This window comes from Rhineura floridana, chromosome 1, assembly GCF_030035675.1.
Source record: "Rhineura floridana isolate rRhiFlo1 chromosome 1, rRhiFlo1.hap2, whole genome shotgun sequence".
Taxonomy (NCBI): domain Eukaryota; kingdom Metazoa; phylum Chordata; class Lepidosauria; order Squamata; family Rhineuridae; genus Rhineura; species Rhineura floridana.
In genome coordinates, this window is record NC_084480.1 from 49,353,524 (window position 1) to 49,377,845 (window position 24,322).

Below are 24,322 nucleotides of genomic sequence, written 5' to 3' on the forward strand. Positions count from 1 at the left end.
TAATTTTAGTATTTTTTTATATAGGCAGAGAGCTTTTTTGAATCCAATGATGAATTATGATTTAGAGTTAAATGCACGAGCTTCACACTCATGTATTCTCCCCTCCAGCACAGTTGCAAGGAGGTGTTTGGTAACTTCTGCTTCTGGTTTCAAACTAGCCAGGCTCTCTCATTATGTCCAAACTCAAGAGGAGTTTTGGTTAGCTAAAAAACTAGGAGCAGACTGCGGAAAGCTTCTGATCTCCTCCTTGCAGCTGCACCCAAGGAAGAGAAGAGAGCAAGCCCTAAGCTCATATACTCAACTCTAAAGCAGGGATGGGGAAATGCTGACCCACAAGCCTAATTAGGTCTGCCAGCTTTCCACCCCAGCACATGAAGCCATTTCAGACAAGCCTCACCCACCTCCCCTACATCTGACATCATATACAATATTGTGAAGATCTGGCTTTGCTGAAAACGGTTTGCAGGCACTGCCAATCAGCAGCATCTGCAAACTACACGCAAAGGCTCTTTGTTGGTTGTTGTCAGTTCTTGCGGACCACTTTGCAGCCTGTACATTTGCCCGCAGAGTTGATTTCAAACCACGCAAACAAAAAAGGGGGTCACCTAATGTCATGTGATTGACAAACAGCCTGCCTATCAAATTTGGCCTGCAGCGGGCAGGGAAGATTACTGCTCTCAACCATAATTTACCATTACATCCAAACCAAGCCAGACAGAAACATCATCATTAAGAACTACAAACTACAAATAAACTTCTGCTGCTGCAGTAATAATTTTCCCCATCCTTTCATTGCCAGACATTTTTTTCCTTTCTGCATATGTATCATCGGTTTTCTAAATAATGAACATATCCTGGTCTCTGGGTCAGTATAATGATAATATCTGTATACAAAAGAAATATTAACAATGTCTCCAACAGGCTTTTGGGGAACAAACACAATTCTAAGAGGCCTTTGCAACAAAAGGCAACACAGTGCTATGGTGTTACTTTCATAATTGCAGCAGAAGCAGATGCTTGTTCCACTGCAGCCAAAATAGGATCCTACTGGAAGCAGATTTAGCAGAGCCTCAGTATAATAAGAGTACAGGAAGAGGCTGTGGAAAAACCTGTAGAAAAACAGGGCTGTATTTTAAACCTTACCCTTGATGAGGCTGTGACAGCATAGTTATAGGGAGGAACTGGAGAAAAATCTATTTTATTCACTGCACCAAACTCTTTTATCTGAATTGGAGCCTAAAAAAAAATGGTAGCAGTTAGTATATTGTATTTTTAAATCAGTTTCTTTAACAGAACATTTACAGAAATGAGGGAACAACACAACAAAATATTAAAAGAAATATGAACTTTAAAAACTTCTTCAAAAGCTTGCTAGTTTTTCTTTGTATTTCAGTGCCATAACAAAGCAGTAGAATTGTGGCAGAGGTATACCTATTTAAGAAATAAGAGCATAAACATTTTTAAAATCACCAGGCTATTATCCTAATGCAGGGAAATACAGAAATGAAATACAAAGGTTGCTTGCACTCTTTTCCAATATCCAAATCCAAATCAGACATCTAAGATTTGAACTAGAGCGTCAAATTATTGGGGCTGGAACTATGTAGTGTTACCTTGTAACTCTTCCAGTACAAAGTATCCTTTGTTACTTTCTCACCAAGCTTTGGAAAAGACTGTACTATGAGAGGTTTGTAGTTAGCCATTTTGTCCGAAGTAGCAAAGTGTAATCTTCCACGGTTGCAAACTTCATAAGGCAAAAGTAGTCCAGGCTTCTGGGGGAAAAAACAAGAACACATAAAACACCGAAGTCTATCTACAATCCTAAATAAGCATGTACTTCAGATCTTAAAACAATTAAAATACTATTTGTTACTGAGGCTGTTACAGAGGAGGGAAAGCTATCTGCGGGAGATGCTCTAGCTGTGGATTTCCTGCTGTGAGCAGGGGGTTGGACTCGATGGCCTACAAGGCCCCTTCCAACTCTATGATTCTATGATATGAGCTAGCCTGCCTTCCCTCATTTTGATTGAAATTACACATTTAATCCTCATTTTTAAAAAAAGTATTCTGTTCCTCTTGCAATCATACAGGCTCAACATTTACCAGTATCTCCTTAGTCTGTACCTAAACCAGACTTGAAGAGCTGCACAAGCCCTCTGACCTAACTGAATATCAGCATTTTACTTAGAAGACAAAACCTATATGCTCTGATCATGTAAACGCTAATGCAGTGCAACAAGTGATTTCAAAACAACTCTGAACTGTCCAAGTTTCTCCAGGATCACAACACAATAAAGATTCTTCTGCAGAGTAATCACAAACTGCACTGCCAGGAAATGTAGGGACTGAATGATCAAAGGAACATAGGAAGCTGCTGTATACTTAGGCCATTGGTCTATCTAGCTCAGTAGTGTCCACAATGATTGTCAGTAGCTCTTCAGGATTTCAGACAGGGTCTCCAGTCCTAGAGATGTCACAGGTTGAAATCTGGAACCTTCTACATGCAATACAAAGCTACGATCCTTCAATAAAACTACAGAAAAGCACTGCTGTTTCAGATTCTAAAGGGGGGAGCAAGCAATGGTAAGTCAATATTGGCTCAATGCATGCAATACTCTCAGTTAATGTCAGCTACCAACATCATAGTTAATATATATGCTAAGGACTGCAGTTGACAAAGAACGTGATGCCCAGGACAGACAGATATTCCTGACTTCATAAACCAGGAATAGTTAATCTAGTGCCCTCCAGGTGTTGTTGGACTTCGACTTCCATTAATCCAAGTCAGTGTAGCCAATGGTCAGGGAATAATGGGAGCGGTAGTCCAACCACATCTGGATGGAAGGTATCATATTGGCTTCTCTTACCACAAACAATAGCTCATGAAGCAACAAATGAGTGTTGGGGCTATGCATTCATCCTTTCCTCCTCCTCTCCTCACACACAGGAATCTCAGTTTGTTTCAAACCCGAGTGCCCTATTACATCCAAAATGAGAAACTCTGGTTTAATGTTGGTTAACTAACCAGGATACTCAACCAGAATCAGATTTCTCTCTCCACACTGGGGGAATGAGCAACATAATGGCAAATAAGATTCAACATATGTAAATATGAAGTAGTGAATACTGGAGCAACCCCCCCCCCCAATAACTTCACATTTACATTGATGGGGACTGAATTAGCTGTGACGCTGAGAAAGGCTTATTCAGTGTAGGGAATTGTAAGGAAAGGGGTTGAGAATAAAACTGCCAGTCATTTGCACTATTTTTATTTATTTATTTGATTTCTATCCCACCCTTCCTCCCAGTAGGAGCCCAGGGCAGCAAACAAAAGCACTAAAAACACTTTAAAACATAAAAAAAACCCCACAAACTTTTGTGTGTGCGTACGTGCGTGCGTGAGATGTGCCTTCAAGGCAATTACAACCCTATGAATCGGCAACCAGTAGCATCTGTCATGAACCACCCTGTTCAGATCTTGTAAGTTCAGGTCTGTGGCTTCCTTTATGGAATCAATACATCTCGTTTGGCCTTCCTCTTTTTCTACTCCCTTCAATTTTTCCCAGCATTATTGTCTTTTCTAGTGAATCATGTCTTCTGGTGATGTGTCCAAAGCATGATAACCTCAGTTTCATCATTTTAGCTTCTGGTGATAATTCTGGTTTAATTTGTTCTTGTTATGTAAATTTGTATAGATATTAGCAGAGATCAGTAATGGTCTGAGATACGTGTGTGCCAGTGAGTGCATTTACCTAAGTAGCAAGCTTTTACCCTGCATTTAGATCACTGAGACCTAAGACTTAGTAAAATAAGAAAAGCTACTTTATTTATAGAAATACATAGTAGGCAGGAAAGGCATACCTAATTCTAACTAACTAAGTTGGAGGCGCAATGCCCAGGTTTGGGAGTTGCCCTCATGGCTCAGGAGGGAGAGAGCAGAGACAAAGATGTCTCCTTCTCTCAGACAGTTGAAGAAGAGAAGAAGGGAAGCGCAGAAGGAGGAGGGGCAGATAAGCTTCCCTAAGCATATCAGTCCAACGACGGAAGGCAGGCAATCAGAGCATCACAGGAAAGGTAGTCAAGCCTATCCATCTGGACGACCCTAACTCTATCTCCCTTCTGGAACATAAAGAACAAAACAGGAGTTGCTCTTGCCCCACTTCCAACAGTTCTAACACCCAATTATTTGCCTTTTTCACAGTCCATAGTATAAACCAAACTCTCCTCCAACACCACATTTCAAATGAGTTGATTTTTCGCTTGTCCACATTTTCACTGTCCAACTTTCACATCCATACAGATTGGGAGCCTGATTTCCTGGTGATTTGTTTCTTCCAAGTATTTTAACCTTCTGGCCTCCCAAATGGACTGCCATCTACACCTGCTCTTACGCCAGCTGCAAGAAGAGCTACATCAAGAACTCCCACCTGAAGCTGCACCTCTGGACCCACACAGGTGGGGGCCACCCGCTGGGTTGCTCCATGGCCTTCCTGCATCCACAGAGACCTCCTACTTGGCATGCAGAGGCACCCTGCTTCCATCTCCAATGCGGTAGCATCCTGTTTGCTTGTTTCCGAGGTGGCTTCTGCCACCAAACACACCTGAAGTGGGGCTTCCTGTAGCCTAAGCCGGGGGAGGGGGGGCTTCTTGGCTACGATGGCTGAACTAGTAGGTTCTGAGTTTTGGGGACAGGAGGGGGATATGAGAAAACCTGTATTTGAGTTGCGTTGTGTGTTGCAATTTTTATCGTATTGCTCTATTTATTGTATTGAGTTTTGCTTGGTATGCTTTTGTACTGTTATCTTTATTCTGTATATGTTTTTGAGATTTTTTTTGTTAGTCATTTTGAGTTTCATTTTGGGAAAAAAGCGACTAATAAATATCATTAATAAATAATAATAAATAAATAAGTGCAGCTTTCACCTCACATTTTAAGATTTCTGGTTCTTCTTCATACGGTTCCTCCATGAATGACTCTGTCATCCTTGCACCTCTTTCATATAATTCTTCAGTGTATTGCTTTCATCTTCCTTTTATTTCAGTACCCTATTAATTATTCAACATCCCTACTCTTGGTTTGAATTTCCCTTTGATTTCTCTAATCTTTTGGAATAGGGCTCTTGTTTTACCTTTTTATTATCCTCTTCTATTTCTGTACAATAATTATTGTAGTAGTTCTCTTTGTCCCTATGTACTAGTCATTGTATTATTGCATTTAGGGTTCTGATTGTGTTTCTCTCTCCTTTTGCTTTCCTTCTATCTTTATCCATTTTAAGAGCTTTCTCTCTTAAAATATATTAAAACAAAATATTTTTTAAAAAGCTTTAAAAACATATTTTTTTTAAAAAAGAAAAGGTTTAAAGACATATTAAAAAGTAATTCCAACACAGGCGCAGACTGGGATAAGGTCTCAACTGAAAAGGCTTATTGAAAGAGGAAGTCTTCAGTAGGCGCCAAAAAAATAACAGCGATATTTATTTATTATTTATTTATTTATTTATTTTCATTTTTAAACTGCCCATAGTGAGTAGCTCTCTGGGCGGTGAACAAAACAAGATTAAAATACAATATTGCAATAAAATTACAATAAAATCAGCAACAAGTTAAACAAAAAACATTAAATGAAACACATTGAACATTAAAATGCCTGGGAGTATAGCCAGGTCTTAACCTGGCGCCTAAAAGAAAGTACCGAAGGCGCCAGGCATATCTCCTCAGGTAGGCTGTTCCACAGTTCGGGGGCCACCACAGAAAAGGCCCTAGATCTAATAACAATCCTCCAGGCATCCTGATGAGTTGGTACCCGGAGGAGGGCCTTGGATACTGAACGAAGTGAACGGGTAGGTTCATATCGGGAGAGGCGTTCCACAAGGTATTGTGGTCCCACACCGTATAAGGCTTTATAGGTCAAAAACAGCACCTTGAATCTGGCTCGGAAACAAATAGGCAGCCAGTGCAGGTGGGCCAGGACAGGTGTTATATGCGCAGACCAGCGGGTCTTCGTCAACAACCTGGCTGCCGCATTTTGCACTAGTTGAAGTTTCCGAACGGTCTTCAAGGGCAGCCCTACGTAGAGCGCATTACAGTAGTCCAGTCTAGAGGTTACCAGAGCGTGAACAACTGAGGCAAGATCGTCACTGTCCAGATAGGGGCGTAGTTGGGCTACCAGACGAAGATGGTAAAATGCATTCCGTGCCACCGAGGCCACTTGAGCCTCAAGCGACAAGGAAGGGTCAAAAAGGACCCCCAAACTACAAACCTGTTCCTTCAAGGGGAGTGTAACCCCATCTAGAACAGGATGAACATCCACCATCTGGGCAGGTAAAGAGCTCACCAACAGTGTCTCAGTCTTGTCTGGATTAAGTTTCAGTTTATTAGCTCTCATCCAGTCCATTATCGCGGTCAGGCAACGGTTCAGCACATCAACAGCCTCACCTGAAGAAGGTGAAAAGGAGAAGTAGAGCTGCGTGTCATCAGCGTACTGATGGCAATGCACTCCAAAACTCCTGATGACCGCACCCAGAGGCTGCATGTAGATGTTAAAGAGCATGGGGGACAAGACCGACCCCTGAGGGACTCCACAATGGAGAGTCCAGGGTGTCGAGCAATGTTCCCCAAGCACTACCTTCTGGTGACGATCCGCTAAGTAGGAGCAGAGCCACTGCCAAGCAGTGCCCCCAACTCCCAACTCCGCGAGCCTCCCCAGAAGGATACCATGGTCGATGGTATCAAACGCCGCTGAGAGATCAAGGAGAATCAACAGAGTCACACTCCCCCTGTCCCTCTCCCGACAAAGGTCATTATACAGGGCGACCAAGGCTGTTTCAGTGCCAAAACCGGGCCTAAAACCGGATTGAAACGGATCCAGATAATCAGTTTCATCCAAGAGCGCCTGGAGCTGGCCGGCAACCACCCGCTCCAAGACCTTGCCCAAAAAAGGGACATTCGCCACCGGTCTATAGTTGTTCAAAATATCTGGGTCCAAAGAAGGTTTCTTTAAAAGAGGTCTCACTACTGCCTCCTTGAGACTACCAGGGACTACTCCCTCTCTCAAGGAGGTGTTTATCACCTCTTTGGCCCAGCTGGTGGTTACAGCCCTGCCGGCCTTCACCAGCCAAGATGGGCAAGGATCAAGGGCAGACGTGGTCGCCCGCACCATTCCAAGCACCTTGTCCACTTCCTCGAGCTGCACCAACTGAAACTCATCCAACAATGAAGGACAAGACCGCGCTCTGGACACTTCAATGGAGTCATCTGTCATAACATCAGAGTCTAAGTCCCGACGGATGCAAGCAATCTTGTCCTGGAAGTGCTCCGCAAATTCGTTGCAGCGGGCTTCCGATGTTTCCTTAGTATCAGGAGGGCCAGAATGTAAAAGCCCTCGTACCACCCTAAAAAGCTCCGCTGGGCGGCAAAGAGATGATCTGATGGTGGCAGCAAAATATGACTTTTTTGCCGCCCTAACCGCTTTTACATACAACTTAGTGGAAGCACTCACCAAAGAATGACTACATCCGTCAGGAGTTCACCTCCACCTGCACTCTAGCCTCCTTCTCTCTTGCTTCATCACTCTCAGCTCCGGGGTATACCACGGTGCTGTTTGAGTTCTGCACCGAAGGGGGCGTGCAGGAGCGATCATGTCAATGGCCCGGGTCATCTCCGCATTCCACAGATCGACCATGGCCTCGACAGGAGCGCCAGTACTATCAGCCGGAAAAACTCCCAGAGCGCTCTGGAAAGCAACAGGATCCATAAGCCTCCGGGAGCGGACAAACTTAATAGGTCCCCCACCTCTGCAGAGGGAAAGGGTTGTCGTGAATCTAAAGCTCAGCAAGCGGTGATCTGTCCATGACAATGGAGTAGATGAAAAATACCCCACCCTCAGATCACCATCTCCATGACCAGTGGCAAACATCAAATCAAGAGTATGTCCTGATACATGCATCGGGCCAGTAGCAACTTGAGACAGCCCCATGGTTGTCATGGAGGCCATGAAGTCCTGAGCCGCCCCGAACAAGACAGCCTCGGCATGAATGTTGACATCCTCCAGTACCACAAGTCTGGGGGATCCCAACAATACCTCCGAGACTATCTCCGTCAGCTCAGCTAGGGAAGCCATTGGGCAGCAAGGTGGGCGGTACACCAATAGTATTCCCAATCTGTCTCCTTGGCCCAGCACAAGATGAAGACACTCCAAACCAGTCGCCGTCTGGACAGGGTGCTTGGTGAGAGAGAAAGAACTCCGATAGACCACAGCAACCCCACCTCCCCGGCCCTCAGATCTACCACAGTGCTGCACCGAATACCCAGGTGGGCAAAGCTGGGAAAGAGCAACTCCTCCCTGCTCACCCACCCAGGTTTCGGTAATGCACGCAAGGTCGACACCCTTCTCCACAATCAAATCGTGGATAAGGGGAGTTTTATTAACGACCGACCTAGCATTTAAAAGCAGCACCTGGACATCCGAGAGCTGGCTGACAGTACAACCAACAGTCCTGTGGATACGAGGAGAACCGGAACAAGGCACAGACACAATTTTAGACATTACTTTATAATACATATATAATACTGTGCCAAGTTGTAATCATCTCATTGCAATATATTAGAAACTGAGAGTTAAATTTATCGCAGAATCATCTTCCATAAATGCTACGAATATAATAAATGATAATATAAGAACATTATTATTGTTATTGTTATTTACTGACCTGCTGTTATAAACATTTTAGCTTATTCCTTTTTTTTTTTGCACATATATATACATATACATATGTAAGTATATTCATTGTATTTTTTGTATCGAATATTATATCTTTGTGTATATTGCGTTGGCCTATGGCCCTGCAATTAATAAACTATGCTATGCTATGCTATATATATTTGTAGGGCTGGTATTAATGCAGAAAAAAAAATCAAAAGCACCTGCCAGAACAGAGGCAGGAACTCTTACTCCCAAGGACACCACAAACCAATCTTTGGTTAGCTAGTGAAAACCAAGTCCCAGAGATAGGATCTATACTTCTAATACACTCCTCACTATCGTTTGTCATTGTCAAATCTCATTCCCAGCCCACAGCTTTAACAGCAGTCAGAATCAGCAGGAAGAAACACAGGTCTATAAAGTTATGCATAACATAGAGAAAGTTGATCGAATGTTTTCTGCCTATTTAATAACAAGAGAACTTGGTGATCCTGGCAGTCGATGCAAAATAAAACAAAAGAAAGTACTTCTTCAAAAGGTGTAGAAATAGCTTATAGACTTCATTGCCACAAGATGTAGCAATGGACACTAGCTTAGAAAGCTTTAGAGGTGTATTAGAGTAAAAGCAACAATTAGCCAGGATAGCTTATTGTAACTTCCTCGTTCAGACAGTATTCACCTGACTATCAGGAAGGATACTACACACACACAACTATGAAGAGACGTTACTATTATTCCCTGCCCGTAGGCTTCTCTGGCTGGCTGCTAGAAACAGAAAACTGGACTAGATGGACTTTTGACCTAGTCCAGCAGCGTTCCCTGAACCGTTCCCTGAACTGGAAGAAAAGCCTCGCCAGCCGAACCCCTGCCTCTCCCATAGGTAATAAAGGCACCAGAGACCAGCTAGTGGTGTAAAGGGAATGTGACCACACTACAGCAACGGTAGGGAAGCTTAAAATGCCGAGGCTGTACCAAGAGGAAAGGAAAAGGACATCCATTTCCTGTGAGACATAGTGACAGTTTGCTTCTCCTGGAGCCCCTCCACGACCTTCAACCAGGAGACTGGCCTTACCTCAGAATTCAGGAGTTTTTTCCTCAACCCTTTACGGTCACGTTGCCTCTCAAGGAAGCCGCCGCCGCCACCGCCGCCGTCAAGCTTCCGGGCGGAAAATCTACGTCATAAGTACTGCGCCACCACTGACATCGGCGCGCTGTGCTCTAATAATGACCCCTTTTCTCATAGAGATAGAAAAAATTTACACCATCCTCACTTCCGTTCCGATTTGAATGCTGCAATCAGCAGGACATGACAGAAAAAGAATGCAAGGCGAGAGAGCTGCTTGACCGCCCCACATCTCTATCCTGCATTATTATTAATAATTATTATTCTTAGTCATCCCCTCACATTCTGCTTCTGAATCCGGAACTGTCAGTCTATTTTCATTGTGCGTCCCCATTTTCATCCTTTCCTTGTCTCTATGTTGCAAAAAAGGGGAAAAGTAGAAGGAGGAGCTTTTGTGGTGACCTAAAATAAAGGCCCGCCCTTCCGAACCTGACAGACTCGCCACCGGGACGGATTACCTTTTACGTTCCGGGTTCCCGGTTTACACTAGCGGAAGTGACGTAATGTACTAATACAACAACAACGTCGCGGCGGATTATGTCAGTGAGGAACAGCATGAGGCTACGAAGGTAAAAAGACACGGAAGTAAAGCGAGGGGAAATTGGCCTGAGAGAATGAGGTGGGGCTCGGTCCAGTGGCAGCCCATGTGTTGTGGTGTGCAGTGGCGAGAGGGCTAGACTTTGACCAGAGTGACCTGGGTTCAAATCCCCGCTCACCCACATCGTCTTCCCTATCTACACTAGCATCATGTTTCTGGGAGGCACCCAAACAGGAGATAAGTGCAGTATCCCTCTCCCGCTCGTGATCCCCAGCAGCTGCTATTCAGAAGCAAAATGTCTCTGATACTGAAGATAGTACATACTCGTCATAACTAGGAGCCGTTAAAAGCCTTATTCTTCATCAACTTGTTTAATCCCCTTTTTCAAGCCATCTAAATTGGCGACTACCACCTCCACATCTTGTGATAGCGAATTCCATAAGTTAACTATGTGCTAAAGAACCGTTGGTTTATCAGCCCATAGTCACTCTCAAGGAGGGGGGCGAGCTGCTCGGAGCTCTTTGAAAGATAAACATTAATAACAAACATAGAAAGATGTCTTATGCTAATTGTCCATCTACTGCAATATTGTCTGCTCTGATAGGCAGCAGATCTCCAGGATTTCGGGCAGAGAAAGGTCTTTCCCATCACTTTATACCTAATCCTTTTTTCACTGGAGATGCCAGGGATTAAACCTTGGACCTTCTGCATGGAAAGTATGCATTGTACTACTGAGCTATAGTCCCACCGCTAAAATATGTTCCCCATATGTTAAAAACGTGGGGTGGAATCCAACACTGTGCCACTGACATCACTTTCCTCTTCTCCCCTATGCTACCCAAATTTTTCTGGAGGGGCCTCCAACTTTCTGGAGCAATTTTTGAGGGCATGTATAGGGAGGAAGCAAAGAAGGTGAAGTCCTGTTACACAAGTGGAAGTCCAAGATGCCCCACAATTTAGGGGCTGCCACAAAGAAAGCCCTCTCCTGGGCCATGCTTCTGAGGGTGGCAGAATTACCAAGAGAGCCTCCTCTGCAGGTCTTAGCGCCTGAGAAGGTTGGTAGGGATGAAGATGGTCTTTCAGATATTTGGAACCTATCTGTATCCACCAGTGTTCTTCAACCTTGTGTTCAACTCCCATAATTCCTGATCATTGTCTAAGTTGACTGGGGATGATGGGAGTTGGAGTCCAAAAACATCTGGGGACCCATGATTGAAGAATGCTATCCCAGACTATCAGCTATTGCACATTAATAGTTGCCTATCAGAACTTGAGACTGTAAGGTGACATGGCCCTTTATGTCTCTCACCCCATTCCACCCCACCCCACCCCACCCGCCCTTGATTCTGCCAAAGAATTAAGACAAAAAGCTGGTATGCTGTTCACAGTTAGGTTGCTTTTAAGGCAATATGATTTAAAGCAACGTGTCTGCAAGATTGAGATATACATAAATATTTGCATGGCTGTTTCAAGATATTCTTATTGAGGGTCAGTTATATTCTATACGAGAATTGGGCAGGAGTTAAATTTGCATCTACTTGTAAGATCTCTGGGTGATTTGTGGTAGATCAGCAAATATTTCTGTTTCCCAGTATTTTCTGTTGTAACAGTAGCAACGAAAAGGTGACTCTCTACTATGTTTTTGTATGGAAGGACTGTGACTTCTATTTTGTTGCGCTACTCAAAACAAATTGCTGGGTTCTAAATTTTTTAATTTTCAGTGTAAGACTTTTGCACCAGGTTCTGGTTGGTGGAACTTGAGGTTCTAATTAAAAACAAAGCCTAAAGTTTGCCAACCCCTATTCAGTATTTCTCAGAATAAATAACTGCATCTGTTCAGAGCGATGAACTTTACTTCTTTTGTATTATCATGTGTTTGTGGCATTATAGTCTAACATATTGATATTTTTTGTTCCGCTGCAGATTGACGTAAACCGTGGCCGTGAAAGTTTTTTAAAAAAACACACTCAAAGTAAAGCAAGAAGAAAACACATCACTTAACATTCAGATAATGGAATCTTCAACAAATCTAGATGTTGGTGCCCAGTTAATTGTGGAAGACTGTTCTGGCAGCTATAGCCTGTCTCACATGCCAGATATTAAAGTGGAGCATCACCTTGATTCCAGTGCTGAGGGAGGGCCAGCTCAAAATGTTGCCATGGGAATGAAATTCATTTTACCCAATAGGTTTGATATGAATGTGTGTTCTCGGTTTGTCAAATCCTTGAATGAAGAAGATAGTAAAAACATTCAAGATCAAGTAAACTCTGACCTTGAAGTGGCATCTGTATTATTTAAAGGTTGGAATTCAAAACTTACATTTCCCCTTACAATAAGATTGATAAGGATAATGCTATTGTAGCAAAAGAATGCATAGGTATGCGAGGAAAATGTGAGATTTTCATATTTGTAGAATTCCCTTAAAAGTCAATCATTTATTGTTCCATCATTACTGACCCATTGCATCTTGCCTTTCTTGTTTACTGAGAAACATAAGATAACCTCTTTTGTTGCTGGTATATTTCATTGGTAATGTGGTAGCATTTCTACTAGTCTTGTATGCAAGGTGGCATGGAGACTTCCATGTACATGGAACTATTTATTCATTTATTTATTGAATTTCTTAGTCGCCCATCTGGCTGGCTACTAGAAGTTTCGCCACAAAGATCTGATAGATTTAAGGATCTAGATTATAAAATACTTGGTAGATTTTGCATTGTAATTATTAAGACTTTGAGTAATCTTAGGGCAATCTCTAATCCAAAGTCCATATTGATATATGTTTAAAAACCTTAGGCACTTAGGTAGCATAAAGGTGATTCAAAAATAAAGAATTAAGTTTATGCTACACATTTCTTTTCCTCTTTACGTGTATTCTTAATTGACTGAATTAATAGAGGGAGGAACACATACCCCCAAGTCTTGTTCAAACTTGCAGTCGTAAGACTTGGAGATAAATGCATTGTGGCAAACGTACTCTGAAACTGTTCACAGTAAAGCTTTCAGGCAGGGTTTAAAGACATTGTATTAACCTAAAACTCATTCATTTCACAGCAACAGTTGGAAGTCATTGTACTTAGGATCAGGGCACTTGTTATAGGTTAGATCAGGACATTTCAGTTTGATTTTTCACTTGGATCCTAAATGTATCTACCGGTCTTGGATTTCTTATAGCAGTTTCTTACAGACAGGACAGCTCAGAGTGTGCGTCCAACCTGACTTACAATGATTGCCCCATTCACTGCTTGTGGATGACGGAGTTCTGGTTGTTTACAAAAACAAACATACAGCTCTGAGTGGGGCGGAACTATGTTAACATAAGATTTGCTCCACATCCTAAATGTGTTGTTTACCCCAAGAATCCAAATGAGGCAGGTGCCTCTCTGTACAGTTGATTGTACTATACAAATTGATGCCTATATAGTTTTGACTGACTTATTCACACAAGAGAAAGCCATTTCTCAGTGGCAACCATAATACTCGAATAAAGCATGAAGCAACCCTGTTATTTTGGTCAAATGAATTTCCATATGTTGGGGTTGTCATCCTTAAAACCTGATTTTCTTTACTAGTTATTCTGAAAGCCATTTTTTTCTTTCTTAATGTAGCAGAGTGCAATATGCATACTTCTCCTTCTCCTGGAATTCAAGTAAGACACGTCTACACCCCATCAACTACCAAGCACTTTTCACCCATAAAACAGTCAACCACGTTAACTAACAAGCACAGGGGAAATGAAGTTTCCACAACACCTTTGCTTGTAAACTGTAAGTCCTTTTCTGTAGAATAAAAGAAAGTAAATGTAATGCCTTCAAGTCGATTCTGACGTATGGCGACCGTATGAATAGGGTTTTTATGGTAAGTGGTATTCAGAGGGGGTTTACCATCGCCTTCCTCTGAGGCTGAGAGGCAGTGACTGGCCCAAGGTCACCCAGTGAGTTTCATGGCTGTGTGGGGATTCGAACTCTGGTCTCCTAGGTTGTAGTCCAACACTCTAACCACTACGCCACACTGTAGAATAGTAAATTTTAAGTTTTCATTTTGGGAGCTTCCATTGAGATTACTACAAGAAACTGGTCTTTGCATTCCCTTTAAAGCAGTCAGCCAGTCAATGATTTATTTATTACTTAATCACTTAAGATGGTTCTCTTTAAATGGAAGCATTGACTTTGTTATTCTGGGATGCAAAGCTTTTTTCAAATTATAAAAGTAAAAAGACAAAAAGTGCCACACATATGTCTGATATATGTTGTTTGCTATGGAATATCATGAAGTTGTAAACCAGTGTGTCATTTGTACATTGAGTGACTCTTCATAATTACTTTCATTTTTCTAATTTTGCTAGCCATGTTGGGGCAAGGAGACACAAGCCTTTTCCCCACCCCATCAAAATTTTATTCAGCCACATTTTGGCTTCTGAGATTTCAAGTATGGCATTGTTCATACACTTTCAAGACATCATCATAGCAATAGGGGCTGTACGCTTATTCTTTTTAGACATAGAACTGAAAGCTGAAATACTTAGGAAGCTGAATTTTCTGCCCTAAATCCCATATTTTTGTCTCCTGCGGAATTATTGTCTACACGCAGCCCTTCTTATTGGATAGTTGTGAAGGTAAATGAATTGTTGCTGGATTACTAATTGCTGGAATAATAGACTTCATGGTTGTGTCAGCTATGTGATGGACATATTTGTGATATATTTCTCTAGTGACATGCAGTCAGCATTGTTGGCTTAAATTCATGGCAGGATTGCATTACAGGAAATAATATATCTTTCTGCTGTTGTTTTTTGCAGCTCTTTCCATTCACCAGTTGGCAGCACAGGGAGAAATGTTGTATTTAGCTACACGCATAGAGCAAGGTGAGAATTTATTTTGGTCTTTTTTCTGGCAAAAAATGATGAGCTGCCAGGCTGGGGTGGGTCCTGAAGCAGGCTCCGTTTACATCTGTGTGGTTTTGTTCTTTAGTTCTTACATTTCTGTTCTCAGTTTAGTGTGAAAATGGTTCCTTGGCATGCATGTGTTCTACCACTGAGTTATGACCACTCCCCGTAATTTTTAAGTTTATATTTGTGGCTGCTCATTCACATTTTGGGGGGATTTATCAATTAGAAAGCATAAAACACCAAACATTTCCAGGTGGCATTTATTGTTCTTGTTATTTTGCATGTTCAAATGATGCATCATACATGTTTCCAGGCCAAAGCAGAGTTCACAAAAGAATTCTAATGCAAGCCATCCATAATAATTTTACTCGAGCATCATATGGAAACAACAGTGGTGAGATAGTTGATCTGTATGTTTTGTTAAATAGAAAATGTAATCAACCATACGGATGAAGAAGGCTTTACCCCTCTGATGTGGGCTGCAGCGCATGGACAGATAGCAGTGGTAGAATTTCTGCTTCAAAATGTAAGTGAAAATATGTTCCCCCATATATATTTCTATTGATAGTTAATAAATGTAGTGTTCTAAATCCAGAAGGAACAATTGCTAATAACTTATGCAGGTTGCCAAAAGGCTTCTTGCAAAGCCTTACATACAGTTGGTAACAGCGCCACCCTATTTTGCATGGTTTAACTACCAGGTTGGAATTTTCTGCCTAGAATTAGTCAATATATTTTTAAGCTCTCAGAGGAGAAGGACTAATACATGATATATGCAGAAAGTCTGAAGAATATGAGTATGTATAGTTAGAACAGTGATAGCCCTCAGAGTGATTTTATCTGGCCACTGATGGTCCTGGGCTGTGGGTGTAGGCAGTACCATGTTAAAGAGCTCATTTCTTCCACTTATAGCAACAACATCTTGACTGAACCTATGTTGACAGTTGCTGCACCCACTACAAATCCTAGGTTCTTTTTTTTTTTCATTAATTTTTTTATTCAAAGTTTCAAAAAACAAAACAAAACAAAACAAAAACAAATTAATAACTAATACAATAAAATAAAATGTTGACTTCCGATTTGTCGCAGATCAGTTATAGGTCTATAATATATAACAAACATGTCTCTTAATATATTACAAAATCACTTTCCTCCAGTAGTTATCTTAATTAATCATCAAATCTCATTAACATCACTTTATTCTTTCCGCAAAAAGTCAAAGAGAGGTTTCCAGTCCTTGAGAAATATATCCATTGATTTTTCTCCAAATAAACATGTTGGTTAATCCATCTCATTAAGTCTGCTAGGTCCAGTAATTTCAATAGCCATTCTTCCATTATCAGTGTTAATTCCATCTTCCATCCTTGCATCCATAATAATCTTGCTGTCATAGTCATAGTCATATAATAAGAGTCTGATGGGAATTTCCTTCCTCACAAATATTTCTTTGCCATCAATTCTGAATATGTTACTGAAATGTTGTAAAGTCATATCTCTGTTCCTCTTTTTTACGAAATGCACTAGCACATCTCTTGAGAGTTTTTCCATTGTCACATATCTGTAATTAATTCTATAAATTTTATCTATTTCAAGCTCCATCACATCATTCCAGTCCAGAATTTTTTTCGAAACATTGATAGCTTTATCTCTGATATCTTCATCAATTTCTTCAGGGACAACGCTGAATTCCAAACAGTAATCTTTATCTCTAAGGTCCATAAACTCCAAATCTTTTTCCAGTTCCACATTTGATATATCTGTTCCAATCTCCAGGACTTGCATCTTCCCTTTAATTTTTCTTTCTTCTTCTATTGCTTGTCTAGTTATATGTTTGATCTCATCAACCTCCTCTCTCATAAAATCCCCTATTTCTTTCAGCTCCTGCTTCATTTTGCCAAATTCAATTTTCATCTCTTGTTTGCCATGTCTAAGTTCTTGTTTCGTTATCTCAATCTCATCCATTATTTTCTGAAACATATTTACTTCCAGGGTCTCAGCCACTTTCTTAATTGTCATTTTTAAAACCAAGAAGAAGAAAAAAACCCTTCAATTTCCAATATAACACTATTCCCAAGCAAAGAGCAATTTATTTCTTTTTCCAGCAACAAAGGAGTTAATATTCCAAACCTGATGACACCATAATGTAGACAGCACAAACTGCCTTATCTCTTATGTGTCCAAGAATGCAAAACAAATTTAGTTCACAGCATCCAAATAGTTAGTGGCATAAAGAAGCAGATTCGTCAAAATGAAGTAGACCAGAAAAAATAGTCCCAGACACATAATACTCAAAAGTTCATATAAATCAAAAATTTTCTCCTCAGATTAGATATCTCTCATCCGTTTGTATCTTTATAATTCTCAGTTCCAGGCCAGCTTTTTGCAATAAAAACAAAGATAAGCTATTTTGATTTCCTTCCGCCTTAATTCCGTGTATAAAAGAGAAAAGTTATAACTCACCCAGGGATTCTTTACTGCTGATTCTTTTAACAAATCTCTTTTACTGCAACAATTTAAGCCAAATGATAAGGATAGAAAGAAGAATGCTTGCCTGTTAAAATCTGTTTTTCTTTGAAGAAAAGAAAAACGTCTCGCTTAATCAGTTTGAGCTTGCTTGAAATTCCTTGGCTCCGTCCGACGTTGCTGGCTGGTCCTTCGTTCATAGGCAATCCTAATGAATTCAAGTCCCCCAACAAACACAACGAAGCTTGTGGATGATCTCTTCGTTTCTCCCTTGCCTGGGAGAAAGTTTTTACCAGTCAAAAAAAAAATCCTAGGTTCTGATATGTCTTGGATGCTATAACTGTCTTCCTTTCCAAAGCAACTGAAAGAACTAGTTCCCTGAGCAGTGTACTCCCACCCACCCTACTTAGAACAATGTTGGGCATTTATGTTCTGAACCAGCATGTGTGACAGATGAGATGGTAGTCATTTTTTTTCAAAGATGCTGAAGCTGGTATAAAAAAGAAGGGGGATAACTATTTATTTATTACATTTGTGTCCCACGCTTCCTCCAAAATGAGCCCAGGGGAGCAAAGACAAGAATCAACAGATAATGCTTAACATATATATAAGAAAAGAAATAGTATAGATAGTTGGTCAGTTGAACAAATTATCTGTGGAACTTTTGGGGTCTCCACTTCCCTATTTAAAGAAGCGGTTGAGCTTGGTCCGATGTGATTTCATTCCCTAGAATCTTGACAGTATATAGGTAGACCCGTGGGGTTCCACCCCTCAGTGATTTTATTAATTTAACACACAACACCACTTTTACCACCGTTGCTTTTTGTGTCAGGGTGCAGACCCACAGATCCTGGGGAAAGGGCGAGAGAGTGCACTGTCATTGGCCTGTAGTAAAGGATACACAGACATTGTCAAGATGCTGCTTGACTGTGGAGTTGATGTAAATGAGTATGACTGGGTAAGTCCTTTACTGGCATTTAAAGATGTGAAGGCCCAGAAAAAAAAATGGAAAAATTTGGAAGAAGACTGTTGTTTTTTCAAAGCCGTTTTTGTTTTTGGAAAAATTGAAAAAAATGAAGAAAAAATGGATTATGGAATTTTTTTTTAGCATGATGAATAACATATTTCATTGAATCTTGTCCCCCCCTTTTTTTTCTCAGTTCTTTTTATGGGAATGGATGCTTTATTTCTGTTTGACACTGTGGAGGACTAGCAGAGACATAAATAATTTTCTTTGTTAATGTTGATGCTTTCTTCTATTTTTTAATATTTTTCTCTGCTCTTCATAAACTGGCAAAATGAAAGAGTTACAGTTCAGTTGTTCCTTACAGTTCAGGAACTTGTAGATCCATTTGTTACCAAAAAAAAGTAAAAATTTTAAAAAGTAAATTCAATTTGTAATAATTGTTTGAGTAAAATGTACTTTTAATATACCAAATGTGATAATTGTATACCAAATGTGATAATTTTATACCAAACCAACTTGTACATAATTACATTTGATGTTCCTGAAGTAACAAAGTGACTTTCAATCTGTAAAAAGTGCTAATATTGCATTTTTTCCATTTTTCCAAAATTTTCCATTTTTCTGGGGGGGGGGGAATGAGGAAAAAATGGGTTTTTTCCATGGCTTCAAAATTTCCAGAACTTTTACATCTCTACAGGCATTGCTATTACATTATAGACTTGACATGAATCTGGCTTGTATGAAGCATCAGGAGTGAACTTTTTATAGGCTGGGGACTGTATCCAATACAGTCATACTCAGAATAGTTGTGTACATTAATTTCAGTGGGTCTACTCAGAGTATGACTTAGTTGGATACAACTCGGAATTTCTGTTGCTTTTCTTTACGCAACAGGCCCTTTTTAGCTGCTGCAAAGAAGGTATAGCATCAGTTGTTTAAACTCATGACTCTGTTCTCTTCTGCTGTATGACAATATCTTTCTAGCTACTCATACCAGAGAACTGACATAACCCAGAGAGCTTTCTAGTGAGTTATGTATCCACTGCCAATTAATTGTGGGAGGGAGTATCTGTTGCATCTGGATTGTCTGCAGTTTCTGCCTTCTGCCACCTCTAGGAAGTAGTAGTATAATGCTAAATGTTGTGGCCTGGAAATAGTCCACTGGGTTCCAGTTTCTGGCTTCCTTTTTTCAGAGATAGATGTATGTGAATTTAGAATTAGCATTTGGTACCTTTTGATTATCATCCACTGATTCAACTTTCCAGGGGTGAGGAAATAGATCCAGCCAGTGGGCCAGATCCTGCATTTCCCCACCCTTAGTAGGCCACTTTTTCCTTTATTGCCCAATTCACAGGAGAAAACCCATCTCTTCCCCACCCCCATCCTCCATAATGGAAAGGAGGGACAGTTTTTGTCTTTTCTTGTTGGGCTTTTGCATTAACAAGGTGTTGCTTGCAGCTTCTGCAGAAGTGCAACATAAGGGCAAACACTCATCTATTCCCCCCCCAATTCTCTGCATGTGCCCCAGGACTCTGAGAAATGAAGGGCAGGTAGCAATACAAATAAAGTATTTGGGTAGTAAATAAAGTAAAAATGTGTAGATCACTGAGCATGTACAGTCTGAACTGTATAAATGAATTCTGAGACTATTATTTCTTGTTTTTTTAACAGAATGGTGGTACACCTTTACTCTATGCTGTACATGGAAACCATGTAAAATGTGTCAAAATACTCTTAGGTAAGTATTATGAAGATACTATTAGCCCATCAGGACTGTCAGAAATGCAGAATGTTAATAAATCAATGACTTAAGATTTCATGTTTTAAATAGAACATGGTGCTGATCCTACCATAGAAACAGATTCTGGATATAATTCCATGGATCTGGCTGTAGCCCTGGGACATCGTAGTGGTGAGTATTCAAGCTTTTTAGAACATACTTCAAGGATTGGTGCTTTTTTTTGTTTCAGCAGTTTTCCCTATTGTTCACTCCCAAAATATGTGAGCGTTTAGTATTGCTTCTGAAGAGTCTTCCTTTATCACCATGGTGGTAGCATATGCAGGGCCAGGAAAAGATAACATAGCACAGTGCTTCTACTGACTTCACCTCGTGACACTCCCTTCCCCTCCCCTTTCATAACCCCACTGGTATCCCTCATGTTGTAGATCGCCATCTGCTTGCTTTGTTCCATAGAACCTGGGTGGGTGGGGAAGAAATGAGCTTGCCCCTATTTACAAAAGATGAGGCCATGTTCCATTTCTTCGTCACGCTAGAGCAGAGACAGGATAGCACTTTCGTCCCAAGGGCCAGATTGAAATATGGCAACCTTCCGTGGGATGCATTCCAACGAACTTTCATGCCTTTCTCTGTTGCACTGCTTTCAGCAGAAATTGGATACCCCAATGGTGGGTGGGCATGGCAAGAGTGGGCAAGCCACCTGCCATCATATGGAAGGTAAAACCACAGGTGCAAAGCAACCATTGGGAATGTGCTTAGGATTCTTCCTTTGCAGTTGCAGCTTGAATTTGGCACTTCTCCCAGACTCACTGCTTTTGGCAGGGACTTTTTGGCAGGAGCGTGAGGAAGGAAAGGCAGGAAATTCAAATAGTGCTGAATTCAAGAGGTGGAAGCTGCAATGGAACAATTAGGACCATGTTCCTAAGGTTTCAAGTGCGCTCCCAGTTGCTGGTGTGCACCCATGGCTTTACCTTTCCCACGCCTGACCTTTTATGATACTAGGAGATGGACAGGTGGGCATAGCTTGCCTGATAGGGCCTTGTGGGTCAAAGGGATAGGGTTAATTAGGCCTGTGGGCCAGGGGTTCCCCACTGCTGTACTAGAGGGTGAAGAAGAGATGGAATCCAGGAACTGACTTCTGTGGTTAGCAAAATGCCTGTTGTCATGATGGGGCCAGAGTGGCTGGGGGTGAGGGGAGAAAGAGCTTAAATTTGCAGACTCTTGATGGCCCAGTGTGCTTTGTGTACAGACACATTTTTGCCCTTTTTGAATCCCTGTTGATGATAGCAGGTAACTTTCCATGTCAGGATGGAAGGCAGGTTTCCCTTCCCCCAGTAGTGCCCCTAAGTACAGAGTTTAACTTCTTCCTCATAGGAATGGGTGGCAGTCATTCACTCATAAGGAGAAAGTGAAGGGGGTGTTAAGCCTGCTTTCAAAGACTGATGACCCTAGCCATTGAGAATTGAGCCTGTTCCTAGATTCACAATGTCATCCTAAGTTTCTTGGCCACAGTATTATTATGGAATGTTGTGAACTGATGGTGGGATGTAATATATATAGATTCCTGCAAACTCTCTATGCAACTTCCACTTTTTTTGCTCTCCTATTTACATCTCCAAAAAGGATAGAGTGCTACTTAAGAGCTGGATACTAATAATGTTTTTCTCCCTCAATTCAGTTCAACAGGTTATCGAGTCACACTTATTAACACTCCTTCAAAACATCAAGGAATAATGATATTGTCATTATGAAGCAAGACTTTGTATGTATAGATGGACTATGTTTTAGCACTGATCATCTTGGTAAAGACTTTTTTGTTTTAATCAGTAACGTAGTTCAATCATTGGGGGATGGGGAGGAGAGAGAGACTAATTTCTTTCCAAGTAAGTGAAAACTACATTTTATGAGCAATGCTGCAATCCTAATTTGCCACCCATACCTGGGGTTTTGGCAGTTCCTGTTAGCCTGCACATTTTTTACCAGATAGAGTAGGGAGCAGCACCAGAGCCATGGTGGTGACTATAGTCTGCCACCTGCCCCAGCAAGCCTTTCCTTTGCCATAGTGTTGATTTATCATAGCAGCAGAAAACAGCGTACAAGATGGCTTGATGGGGCTACTTTGTGAAACTCTCAGCTGTATCTTTGGGCATGAAGGTTGGATTCAGGAAAACTTTCTGAGGGTTTTCTCAGTCTACACTTCTCTCATTGGTAAGATTTTAACACGGCTCCATTTCATGTATTGGGCTGATGTTCACAGATGTTTATAAAACCAAACCTATCCCACTTGTAAATATCTCATGCAAAGTTGTACAGTGCCTTGCAAAAGTAATCAGACCCCTGACCAATGCTCTCGTATTACTGAATTACAAATGGAACATTGTAATTTCATTCTGTATGATATTTTATTTTGAAACACTGAAACTCAAAATCAATTATTGTAAGGTGACATTGGTTTTATGTTGGGAAATGTTTGCAAGAAACACACAAAACTGAAACATGTTGCTTGCATAAGTACTCAGACCCCACACATTAATATTTGGTAGTCATATTTCGCTGCAATAACAGCTTTACAAGTCTTTTGAGGTTGGTATGTACCAGCTTTGCACACAGTATCGGAGGGATTTTGGTCCATTCCTTCTTAGCAGATTCGCTGCAGGTCAGTTGGACGTTGCTTGTGGACCGCAATTTTCAAAGAGCACCACAGATTCTCAATGGGATTGAGATCAGGACTTTGACTAGGCCACTGTAGGACATTACCTTTTCATTCTTGAGCTGCTGTAACATTGCTTTGGCCTTGTACTTGGGATCATTGTCCTGCTGAAAAGTGAATTTCCTCCCAAGCTTCATTTTTTGAGTGGACTGAAGCAGGTTCTCTTGCAGTATTTCCCTGTACTTTGCTCCATCCATTCTTCCTTCAGTTTCAACAAGATGCCCAGTCCCTGCTGATGATAAACATCCCCACACCATGATGCTGCCACCATACTTCCCTGTAGGGATGGTGCGTTTTGAGGCATGGGCTGTGTTAGGTTTGCTCCACATTTTGAATTTTGGCCAAAAAGCTCTATCTTAGTTTCATCTGACCACAAAACCTTCTCCCACATCACAGCTCGGGCACTCTCATACTTTTGGCAAACTCCAGACATGCTTTCAGATGGCACTTTTTAAGAACATAAGAAGAGCCTGCTGGATCAGGCCAGTGGCCCATCTAGTCCAGCATCCTGTTCTCACAGTGGCCAACCAGGTGCCTGGGGGAAGCCCGCAAACAGGACTCGAGTGCAAGAACACTCTCCCCCCGAGGCTTCCGGCAACCGGTTTTCAGAAGCACGCCGCCTCTGACTAGGGTGGCAGAGCATAGCCATCATGGCTAGTAGCCATTGATAGCCCTGTCCTCCATGAATTTGTCTAATCTTCTTTTAAAGCCATCCAAGCTGGTGGCCATTACTGCATCTTGTTGGAGCAAATTCCATAGTTTAACTATGCACTGAGTAAAGAAGTACTTCCTTTTGTCTGTCCTGAATCTTCCAACATTCAGCTTCTTTGAATGCCCACGAGTTCTAGTATTATGAGAGAGGGAGAAGAACTTTTCTCTGTCCACTTTCTCAATGCCATGCATAATTTTATACACTTCTATCATGTCTCCTCTGACCCGCCTTTTCTCTAAACTAAAAAGCCCCAAATGCTGCAACCTTTCCTCGTAAGGGAGTCGCTCCATCCCCTTGATCATTCTGGTTGCCCTCTTCTAGACCTTTTCCAACTCTAGAATATCCTTTTTGAGATGAGGCGACCAGAACTGTACACAGTATTCCAAATGCGGCCGCACCATAGATTTATACAACGGCATTATGATATCGGCTGTTTTATTTTCAATACCTTTCCTAATTATCCCTAGCATGGAATTTGCCTT

The 24,322-nt window shown here is 41.3% G+C and overlaps 2 protein-coding genes across 5 annotated transcripts in view; one reads left to right on the forward strand and one right to left on the reverse strand.

The window, feature by feature from the left end:
* Positions 1–10,254, reverse strand: part of UTP15 (UTP15 small subunit processome component) — a 25,435-nt gene extending 15,181 nt beyond the window's left edge. Inside the window, exons 1-3 of one of the 2 annotated variants that reach the window (XM_061621042.1) lie at positions 9,774–10,254; positions 1,614–1,769; positions 1,144–1,236 (exon numbers count right to left, since the gene is read on the reverse strand). In XM_061621042.1, coding sequence (XP_061477026.1) covers positions 1,144–1,236; positions 1,614–1,703 — 183 coding nt within the window. In that variant the 5' untranslated portion in view covers positions 1,704–1,769; positions 9,774–10,254. Of the gene's footprint in view, positions 1–1,143; positions 1,237–1,613; positions 1,773–9,773 lie in introns of both variants that reach the window. The other variant, XM_061621032.1, reaches the window with a different exon arrangement.
* Positions 10,244–22,789, forward strand: ANKRA2 (ankyrin repeat family A member 2). Of its 3 annotated transcripts, none has more exons than XM_061621061.1 (9): positions 10,244–10,443; positions 12,286–12,662; positions 13,971–14,129; positions 15,161–15,226; positions 15,679–15,776; positions 18,546–18,671; positions 20,352–20,418; positions 20,512–20,592; positions 22,097–22,789. In XM_061621061.1, the coding sequence occupies exons 2-9, from the start codon at positions 12,374–12,376 to the stop codon at positions 22,150–22,152; spliced, it is 942 nt and encodes a 313-aa protein (XP_061477045.1). In that variant the 5' UTR covers positions 10,244–10,443; positions 12,286–12,373; the 3' UTR covers positions 22,153–22,789. The 3 variants fall into 3 exon arrangements, with proteins under 3 accessions (XP_061477045.1, XP_061477037.1, XP_061477055.1); XM_061621053.1 differs by having other exon boundaries at positions 10,244–10,393; XM_061621071.1 differs by lacking the exon at positions 18,546–18,671 and having other exon boundaries at positions 10,244–10,393.
* Positions 22,790–24,322: the final 1,533 nt, after the last annotated feature.

Coding starts and splice junctions, on each gene's coding strand:
- ANKRA2 (XM_061621061.1), top strand. CDS start 12,374: ATGGAATCTTCAACAAATCTAGATGTTGGTGCCCAGTTAATTGTGGAA. Junction 18,672..20,351: donor ATGTAAATGAGTATGACTGG/GTAAGTCCTTTA, acceptor TTTTTTTAACAG/AATGGTGGTACACCTTTACT. Junction 20,419..20,511: donor ATGTGTCAAAATACTCTTAG/GTAAGTATTATG, acceptor TGTTTTAAATAG/AACATGGTGCTGATCCTACC.